Below are 10,499 nucleotides of genomic sequence, written 5' to 3' on the forward strand. Positions count from 1 at the left end.
CTTGCCGTTTCCCATGGAAACCAGAAGGACACACTTGTCCTGCTTGGTGATTATTTCCATGGCAGAATGCCTTCCGTAAAGGAGTTGCAATCCTCCCAAAAGCAATTACAAAGGCTCCTTTAAATTAACAAGACCCAGATACGCACCAGCGCTGAAATTCTAAAGGGTGTGCTTGCTTTCAGACACCAGACATGGTTCTCCATCCTTTAAGCACACAGGTTTCAGCTCTCAAATCCCCTCTCTTCATCCTAACCCTCTGCCTTCCCTTTCTCTTTAGAAAACCCTAACATGGCCTAATATGACCCAAACTCAAGGCACCCATGCAGAAACCGGACCAGCTGGAACTGCAATGGCTAGACTCCCCTGCTCTAACTCCATCAGCCACTGGTCCTCATCTTGAAATTTTAAGCCGGGAAGTAGTCAGAGGCAATGCCTGCAGAAAACAGCAGTGACATGCTAAGCCACAAAGCCTGGACCCAGAGTACCAGCTCTGTCACTGAGCTGGATGACCTCGGCACACTTCCTTAGTCATAAAATGGGGCATCCCATGCCCTCGGTTTTAAGAAAAAGAGCAGACCGGGTTTATAACGGGGCAACCCTGCAGCAGGTGCATTGTAAACTAGTCTTCCATCCTTCCCAGCATCCTGTTCACGGAAACAGAATTGGTGTGGGAAGAAGACAGTAGTCCAGCCCTTGGTCTTCATGTACGCACCAACCCCCTCAGCAAGCCCCATCCTACCGTGCTGCGTGCATCTGCCTGAAAACAGACCGTGACCATGACCGCGGCGGTGGCCACATGCACCGATGGCACATGGTGTCTACACACACCATCTCTGTGCACTGAGAGCCAACGTCAAATGAGAAGATAAACATCTCCCCAGGAAGACTCTAGAGAGTGGAGCAAATGAAGCCCAGGGCCTTGCTTCTCCTTCCGGGTGCCAGCCTGCAAGTGTGGGTCAGCTTCCCTCCTCAGGAGGGCCCGGGAGGGCAGGACGACGAAGAGAGAGGAAGGGGAGCAGCCTGCAGCTACGTCTCAAAACTCACAAAGGAAAAAGCATCCACCTTCAGAAGAGTCTCAGCAAACGTCTTCCTTAGCCAAGCCTGGTAATGAACACGTGCCTTTGTGGCGGCCAGGCCCTCTGTGGCCACTGCCAGGTCCTGCCACCGCACAGGTGTGGCCATGCTCAACAAAACCAAAGAATGGGGCCTGAAATCTGAATTTCTCACAACTTGAATGCATTGCCTTCTTATTTTGATTTTTTTCCAACTATTTACAGATGCTAAAATATCATTCTTGGCTGATGGCGGAGGAGGGCAAGGTAAACCAGTCTTCATCAATCCCTGATTTAGTTCACTGTGAGAGTTGAAGGGGCAGTGTGATAGCTCAACTAACCTTCTGCCTTGCAGTGCTGGCATCCCAAATGGGCACCAGTTTGGGTCCCAGCTGCTCCACTTCGCATCTAGCTTCCTACTTACAATCTGGGAAACTAGCAGAGGATGGCTCAAAGTCCTCCAGCCCCTACACCTCTGTAGGAAATCTGGATGAAGCTCCTGGATCCTGGCTCCTGGCTCCTGGCTCCTGGCTCCAGCCTGGTCCACCCCCAGCCACTGTGGCCCTGTGGGGAGTGAACCAGCAAATGGAAGACCTTTCTCTCTGTCTCTCCTCTCTGTGAATCTGACTTTCCAATAAAAAAAAATTTTAATATTTTTTTTTTAAAGAGTGAAGATTTAATCAGAAGTAAGAAAACCAGGACTAGTGCAAACCATCTGTTGAGAGAACCGTGCAGTTTCCAAAGCAGACATGGCGTCGGGGAAAACTCTTCCACAGGCCACCGTCTGCATGCACTCCCCTCCTCCAAACACGACCGGGACCCACACGTGCCAGTCAGCCCGAGACCTAGCATGCTCCTTCTGTCCCAGCTGCACCCCACTCAGGTTTTAGTCAAGTTATCCAACAACACATACAGAGCCTGCATTGACACCTATGTGTCCTGACAGCTGGGCGCAAAGCTGATCTGGCAGGGGAGCCGGAGAGGGTCCCTCCTTTTGTACACAGGTTTCTGAGATGCACAGCACCACTACTGACCACAGACAGGTCAGCACATTCAACCAACCTGTCCACCCCCCACCCTGCCCTCCCACCCCCACGCACGCTCCATCTGCACCCTTGTCATGTTCTCTGCACCCTCATGGTGCGGGGAGCCAGAGAAGGCACCAGTGGAAGACAACACCTTCCACCCCAAGCCACCTTTGGGCAGGCACTGGGCTGGCCAGACCCTTTCCTAACCCAAAACCAACGTTAAGGTTGACACCAACATTAAGGGCCCCATCTGCAGTGATGAGGAGTCGCTCAGAGCAAAAAGCAACTTCTCCAAGGGTCTCCCAAAACAGCTCGCAGCCCAGGCCAGCCTCCCACCACCAGTTAGAGATGACAAACCAACACCATGGGCAGAAGCACCAAGTCAGGTATTCCCCAACTACAGAATCGGAGGCCTTGTGAAAGAGCTTGCCCAAGCACAGGTGTGACCTCGAGGGCTCTCAGCAAGCACTAGAGTCACCTGGTAAGCATTCGGAAGTCACCAAGGACTGGACACTGTTCCAGACCCATCTACTCGGAATCCAGGGGAGAGGAAGTTGTATGGACATAATCACTCATGCATGTTGAAGTTCCCAGGTGATGGGCCTGATGCAGTAGCCTAGAGGCTCAAGTCCTTGCCTTGAACACTCCAGGATCCCACATGGGTGCCATTTCTAAATCTGGAAGCCCCACTTCCTATCCAGCTCCCTGCTTGTGGCCTGGGAAAGCAGTTGAGGACAGCCCAAGACCTTTGGACCCTGCACCCACATGGGAGACCCAGAAGAGGCTCCAGGCTCCTGGCTTCAGATAGGCTCAGCTCCAGCTGTTGCAGCCACTTGGGGGTGAATCGACGGACAGAAGATCTTCCTCACTGTCTCTCTTCTCCTCTGCATATCTGACTTTCCAATAAAAATTAAAATTAATCTAAAAAGAAAGTTCCCAGGTGATGCTAGTAGGGCTCCAGATTTGAGCAGCCACACAGGCAAAGCAGGGAAAACATCAACACTAGGAAACATCAACCAAGCCTTGCTGTGTTGCTGGGCCTCCTCCTCGGGCCAGGCCTCCGCAGTGGCCGCCGGCCGGTCACGCAGCCCTGACCACAGCTGCCTACTGAGATGATAAGGAAATCTAAAAATATAAGGCAGGATTCTGTTTTCTGACTCAAACGCCCTTTGACTTCAGACCAGGTTCGCTTTCTTATTTGATGCTTGCAAAATGAGGACATTAACAAAACTGCTGTGGATGGCGCCACGTCACACGGGAGGCTTAAGCAAAGAGGCAGAAGACAAGAACCTGTTTTTGTTGAATGGCCAAGCTGCAAAAAGTGAGGCTTCCTAAGAAGGCCCCAAGGACACAATGCACAAAACCAGAACGTCACCCTACCAACGCCTCAACCATCAAGCACAGCCTCTTTTCCTTAAAAGAGTAATAAAATGTTGACAATTTTTTTCTTTCACTTCAGAGGAAAACTTCAGGTCACTGCAAACTCTTTCAAGAAATGGTTTATGTAATAAAACAAACTACGCATTTGTGAAAATCATAACACAATTAGTCATGTTTAAGACATGTTAGCACAAGTCACCTAGTGGAGAAATCTGATTCTTTTCATTGAAGGGGAACATCCGGACATCATAAACTGGTGTCATCACTTTCCTTATAGAAAAACGATCCAACACCCCTCTTAGCACAACCTGTATTTGGACAACACTGTCCTTTTTTTTTTTTTCAATGTATCAGCTCCACTTACAGGAAGAAATTTACTATGCTTTCGTGTGTGACTTGCATCATTTCTATAAAGAAAAACAGACAAAGATCATGAATCCACGTCAAAGATGCAAACACTGAGGTTCCCGCACCGTCCAGGATCCTCCCAAGGTCACAGAAAAGAAAGGGAAAGCCAGAGAGACAAGTAATGTCCTTTGCAGAACTGACTGGGCGACTGCAACCACCAGTGTGTGTGTAGGCTGACATGGGTGATGGACTAAGATGGACCCCGCACTGGCTGCACACACACCAGTCAGGTCTGGGGTCACCTTTGGTGAGGTTTCTTTGGGGACGTCACCCCCAGCAGGACCACTGGACTCAAAACTCCAATCACAGGGAAAAATCACAGGATCTGTGGTCTGACCGTGGAGTGCATGTGTCAGAACTGGGCCTCCTTGGTTCCTGAAGCCTGTGGGACATGACAGCTCACTGAGGCCTACAGAGGACATATAATACCATGGAAGGCAAAATAAATTAGACAACTGTCCTGGCCAAGCATTGACAGCAAGTATCCGGGTGAGTAGAAACTCTGAGGTGGGCCACATCAACCAACAGACCTTGGAAGGACTTTCTCAACCTTGGAGCAACAAAATCAACAGCATCTAAGAACAATCAAAACCACTTCAGCAGTGCCCTCAGAACATGCTCCACATCGGGGACCTTCAGATGACATAGAGGGACCGACCCACATCCCCGGGTACTGATGGGGTCAGACTGCTCGGAGCAGCCTTCCTCCCCTTTCTCCCTGCTTCCCCCAGGTACAGGAGGGAACAAAGGAAGCAACTGCCTCCCCAGTTTCCCTCCTTCCTCGACCCTTCCCACCTTAAGCAGCGGTCCACTTGGGCATGCATTCTCCTCAACTATGCAAACACCATCAAAAATAACATAAATTCATTATTATTTTTAAAGTAGCGTTCTTCGACATTTCCGCTGATTTGTGACATTTCGCACCCACCACCAAGTCAGGACACGTATGTGTGTGTGCGTGTGCACTGCAGTCCACACCAGGAACTGGAATCCTGTGCTGCTGTTAGCCATCCTCAAAGGACAAACGGGTTCATCCAAAGCAGAGGCACTGTTCCAAGTCGGCATGCTTAACCATGACGGAGGGTTACAGCACCAGCTTCATGACTAACAATCCAGCTGTATCAAAGGCAACTCGATACACCTTTCTTTTCTTCCTCGTACAGACTGACATGTTTTCATTAAAATTCCAAAGAAAGAGCTCCCCAGGGAACATGTCAAAACAAACAAACAAAAATGTGTCCCACTGCTTGAATGCCTGGCAACAGATTATCTCATTAAAATCAAACCAGGTCTGCCAACAAAACAGCCCATCTCAGTGTTTCCCAGTTCTGCTGGGCAGCCTGAGAGGAGGGAGGCATTCCTGGACTATTCACCATCAGCCACCTGGGACACCTGCTCCCGCCCTAGATCAACCACAACAGCAGAGACTCAAAAGAAAAATTGATTTTTATCAAACCTGCCAGAAATACCTGTCTCTCTCTTACTTAGCATGTTTGCTTGTCCTCACGGTAGAACTAACTGCAGCTGGGGCCCTATATTGTAACTCTAAGGTAGCTGCAGCTGCTGCATCTTTGACACGTGTGGGTCCTTAATGCCAGCTGAGCGCAATCACACAAGGCTGGCCTCAGGACTCACGTGGGCTGCTCCACGGCAAGGCCACACAGCGGACGATGACAAGGCACCACCTCAGCCTTGCACCAACCCCCCGGCTGCTTCCATTTCCTAGCCATGTGGCACGGGGACAGTCCCTGCATGCCACTTGCACAATGCACAAGGGGACAGCTCCCAACACAGAGAGCCTCACAAGAACCTTACTGCGAAGTCCACATTGTGCTGGCATCAGGCAAATGTTAGAGGAAGCAGCCCACCACCATCACATCTCCATGAACTGGAACCCCACCGGCTGACCTTCTCATTCTTTAAGACATGTAAGCACAGTAGAAGACTTGGAGTCTAAAGAATTGATGATTTTCAGGAGGATATCAAAACGGGAGGTCTTGGATCCATCACTCAAGTACAATGCACCTCAAGCTGTTGGGTTTGACTCCAGGGAACGACAATGGCTCTGTGTACCTTAGCCAGTGAAGGGTCAAGCATGGGAAATGTGTGCCCCAAAATGAGAAAAGGGGAAGGGCACAGTGACAGAGGTGCCACAGGTGCTGTGCAACCATCATCACTTCATTCACTGATTTTCCCCCAAACCCTTGTCCTGGACACCCACCCCAGAATCAGAGACAAAACACACCTCCCCAAAATGTGGTCTGGACGTCTAGACGAAGAAACACACACTGGAAGGGCAGGCAGAGGGTCCCTGCTGGGCCCACGAGGAATGCCAGGGGGGCAAGCTGGATGCCTGCAGGGAACGGAACTGAGACAGCCACCAGGGCAAGACGAGCACCAGGCCAGGGAAAGAGAGAAGAGGGTCGGCCAAGGCTTCAAGGTTGCAGCCTTTGGACAGCAAGAAACAAACCGGTAGGGCAGAATCCATGCCAGGAGAGATTCAATCCTGCACCACTAACAGAAGCCACACCCCAAGTCTGCTGCCACCAATAGCCCCGTGGCCCACAACCTGCAGCCCTACAGGCTGAGCCCAGCCCAGGGGAGTCCTACACAGCCTTCCCATACCTGCACTCACACCAGCCACCTCCGACTCTCATCAGTTTCTCCAAAGAAAAGAAACTTCCAAGTTAGGCCCTAATGCTACCCTGGCTGACACCATCCTCCTCGGATTTTGGGGAGGGGTGGCATGCCCCTTCATGAATTCTTGGGGGAAATCGCATTATCCATTTCTCTAGGGAGCTCAATCACCAACAGCCAGGCCCACCACCCCTTCACCGATAGCTGTGTGCAGTCTCTCTGTCACCCCCCCCACACACACACACACACTCTCTCTCTCTCTTCTTCTGAGATTGCCTTTTAGAAAAATGCCATGTTCTGTTTTCACAGAAAATAAGTCTCCTATTGCAAGATCATGGGGAATGGAATTAAAGTCATCAAATTTGTTGGCATTCTAAGGTTTTCAATCACTTCACCGTGTTCTTCTGGGGGCCGAGTCCCACTGGGCTCCAGACCTGCACAGCATTCCGGGGCGGTGACCGCAGCTCTCGTCCCCTGCCAGGTCCTCAGCATCTGGTCTGACTTCTCGGGAGGTGAGCAGCCCTCCCACGCCGAGCCTGTCTCCAGCCAGAGCTCCACAGGAAGCTGGAATATGCCTAGAATTGGTTGGTTCTGCCACAGTGTGTGGCTTAGTTCAGAAACTACACCACAAATCACAACTTGGACCGGACCAAAACAATCGTGCTTTTGTTAGTCACGTCCAGGCAACAGCAAAGCCCCCGGCACCCAGTCCCCTCTCCATCTCCCGAAGCTGACTGCTGTTACAGCTATTTTGCCCTGTCCATTCCCACCCCACCCCAGGTCCAAACCAACCATCTCTTTCAACATCAGAATATGAGACAGTTAAAGAGAACAAAAGTTGCAGCGAAGCATCAGGGCAACCTTTTTGTTTTTGTTTTTGTTTTCTGTAAAATTCACACGAATCATCAACCAATAGTGGAAACCGGCATGAATTCACTCTCCAGTTTTAAAACTGCAATTTTTTTTTTCCTTTCCCAAAAGAAGCAAGATTGTGTTCTGGGGGTTAGAATCGACTTTCCGAGAGCAGTCCTGCCCCAAAGCTGTTCCTAGCGCCCCATCACACACCATCTCCCTCGAGGGAAGAGAAAGAGCACCCGTTGGTTCATGTCTCCTATTCGGCCGGGGGAGGGGGGCAGACCAGGTTAATAGTTAAAAGAAAGAAAAATCTAGCCATCAAGGTCAAGTTTCTCCATCCCATTTGAAAGGGAGAGAGGGAGAAAAAACAAAAATTTCCCCCATTCAGAGAGGCGCATTTCCGAGCTTTGTCAAAGTAACTTAAACCACCGTCAGTCAGGAAACAAGCATTTGACCCTGACCATGTTCCCCATTCTCTCGGCTTCGTTGAATCATTTTAGGTCAACTTGTTATTTCCCTCGCCTTGCAAGAGACTAGGAGATCTTCCGACTGCCGGGAGAGCTCCCTCGACTCGCCTACTGAGATGGTGTTACGGGGTCTCCCCCGGCTTGCAGACTCGGAAAAGCCCCCAGTTCACGGTCCGCCCGCTCCCCGCTGCACCTCCGCGCGCCCAGCGTGCGCCTCGCGGCGTCCAGCCGGGAGGGCCACGGTGACGGCCCCGCGCGCGCCCTGCCCCGGGCAGGTCGCCGACTCTCCCTGCGCGGAGCCCGGGGCGGGTCGCAGGCCGAGGGGCGAGCCCTCCGCGGCGGAAGAGGGGAAGGACAGCGGCCGACTCCCCGGCACCCGGCCCGCCACGCCCTGTCGCCTCCCACGGTCCGCGCCCTCGACCCCGAAGGGTCCAGCGCAACGTGGAGCACTGGCCACCCGGAGCGCGGACGCCCTCGCCGGAGACGCGGAGCCAGGAGTTCTGAGCTAGGGCGGCAGCCGAACCCCGGAGCGGCGCCCCCAGAGCCGGGGCACCAGGGAGCCGGGGCCACCGCATTCCCGAAGTGACAGAAGCTGGCGTCGGGCGTGCTGGAGCCGGGCAGCTGCGGCGGCAGCGGAGCGAGCTGCGGGCCCCCTGACGGCGCCCCGCGTCCACTCACCTGGCAGTCGGTTCCGGAGAACCCGGCAGGGCAGGTGCAGCTGTAGCCGGGCTCGCCCGGGTGCTGAGGGCCGGGCGCGGGGTGCGGGGTGCACACACCTCCGTTCTGACAGGGCTGCGCCGCGCACGGGCCCGGTGCGGACTGGGGCGCGGCGGGCACCGGGTTGGCCAGGCAGCCGCCGCGGGGCTCCGAGAGGAGCAGCAGGAGCAGCGGCAGGGCCAGCGCGGGCAGCAGCTGCGCACCGGGCTCCTGGGCGCGGCGACGAGGCATGGCGGGCCGGGAGGGCGCGGGAGCCGGAGCTGGGGAGCGGCGGCAGCGGTGTGGCGGCGGTGCGGCGGCGGCGAGAGCAGCTCGGCGGGGCCGGGCGCTTCTTGCAGCTGCGGGATCCGCCGTTCCCTGGGCAACGGCGGGAGGGCCGGCGGGGCGGGGCCGGGGGCGGGCCGGCGGGCGAGGCCCCTCCCAGCCAGGGGCTGGGGTCCCCGGAGCGGGAGGCGCCCCCGCCCCCGGCTTTGGAGGGATGGGAGGGGGTGCCAGGCCCCGGGCGCGTCCTAAAGAAAGCCGGAGGGACGGCGGAGGCGGCGCTGGGGGGATCCCCGAGGAGGCGGCCTCCCTCGCGGGGTGCGGTCGCTGCGCGGGCCAGGGGCCGGGCAGGGGTGGGCGGGACGCGACGCGGGGCCGAGGAGGGGCGGTCGCGGCCGCAGCTCAGTGCAGAGTCCGCGGGGCCGCAGCAAGCCGGCCCCAGACCGCCAGCCCTCGGGGTGCGCCCCTCTGCCCACCCTCTCCCCGCCGCGCGCCCCGCGCCGGACCCCGGGCCGCACACCCCCAGGCTCTCCGCGGCTGAGCCAGCGCTCCTGGAAGTGACCTTGAGCCCGGGCGCCCTTGTCCTTGGTGCTGACAGGGAGGTCACCCTCGTCCTGGGCCGAGTGCGCGGGGGCTGCAGAGGCCTCGGGGAGCCAGAGTGCCCGGCCCGGGGCTAAACTGAGAAGGAAACTGAGGCCCAGCCTCGGCTGGCCCGGAACCCAGTGGGTCACTTGACTTCCAGCCCAGAACGCGGTGGGAGCCGCCAGGGCAGGCTCGCCAAGGCCCTGCGGGCGGCCGGGGCGCAGGCAGGGGAGCGCGGCGTCCTTCCCGGCTGGAGCTGCACGGCCAAGGGCGTGGCAGCCCTGGTCGCCTCCATCGCCCTACCTTTCACAACCTGGGGAGCGGTCGTTACCTTGTTCCCCTGTTGTTCTAGGGACCGTAGTGGGGAGGAAAACGGGGGCAGAGAGACTTGTGGCTCCGCTGGATCGTCCCTCTAGGCAAATTGCAGGGCTGGAGGGGACACGAAAATAATGTGGTGACCGCTGGCCCCGTGGGAAGCAGCGAGCGCACGGGAGCGCACCTCTGCGCCTCTGCGAGCGACGTGGGAAGCTTGGGGGACAAAGCGCGAGGCCTAGCCCGCAGCCGCAGGACAACGGTCTGCGCAGGAGATGCCCCAAATTCATGTGATCCCTGCAAATATCACCGGACCGGACAGCCCGCAGGCGGCAGGGGGAGCTAGTCCCCCAGGCCAGCCGGTCCAGCTAGCCTTTTCCCTCCCGCCGGCCTTCTGAGTGCAGACCTCCTCTTTTCGGAAACTCCTTATTTGTGTGCCACGCCAGCGCCCCCTACTGCCACTAGGCTCACCCTTCAGGCGGCTCTCCCACTCAGGTGCCCCCTCTGCCTTGAAACTTCTTTCTCTGGCTTTTAGTTCTGGGATGCTCGCTCCCTCCCTTCTCAAAGCCAGCGAAAGGACGTGTAAAAAAAAAAAATAGTGATGTACTTTAAACAAGGCTTCAGAGTATTATAATGTTGCCAAAGCAACCCCTTTGTGTGTGAGTGAGCTGCATTTCACTTGGATGCCTGGGAGAGCGCACAGTGGTTTGTCTTCTGGACGCCTGCTTTCTGAGTTTTCCAGATAATGCTCCTTTTTGTCCTAGCGTCACCTCCATCTTCCCCCTTTCAAAGGCAAGCCG

At 55.5% G+C, this 10,499-nt stretch overlaps 1 protein-coding gene across 1 annotated transcript in view; it reads right to left on the reverse strand.

Moving 5' to 3' along the window:
- The window catches only part of DNER (delta/notch like EGF repeat containing), a 287,788-nt gene extending 279,013 nt beyond the window's left edge, over window positions 1–8,775 (reverse strand). The window contains exon 1 of the mRNA XM_040982795.1: window positions 8,506–8,775. Coding sequence (XP_040838729.1) covers window positions 8,506–8,775 — 270 coding nt within the window. The remainder of the gene's footprint in view (window positions 1–8,505) is intronic.
- Between the last annotated feature and the right edge of the window lie 1,724 nt (window positions 8,776–10,499).

This window comes from Ochotona curzoniae, unplaced genomic scaffold (assembly GCF_017591425.1).
Source record: "Ochotona curzoniae isolate NIBS_2020 unplaced genomic scaffold, NIBS_Ocur_1.0 contig_3643, whole genome shotgun sequence".
NCBI classification, from domain to species: Eukaryota; Metazoa; Chordata; class Mammalia; order Lagomorpha; family Ochotonidae; genus Ochotona; species Ochotona curzoniae.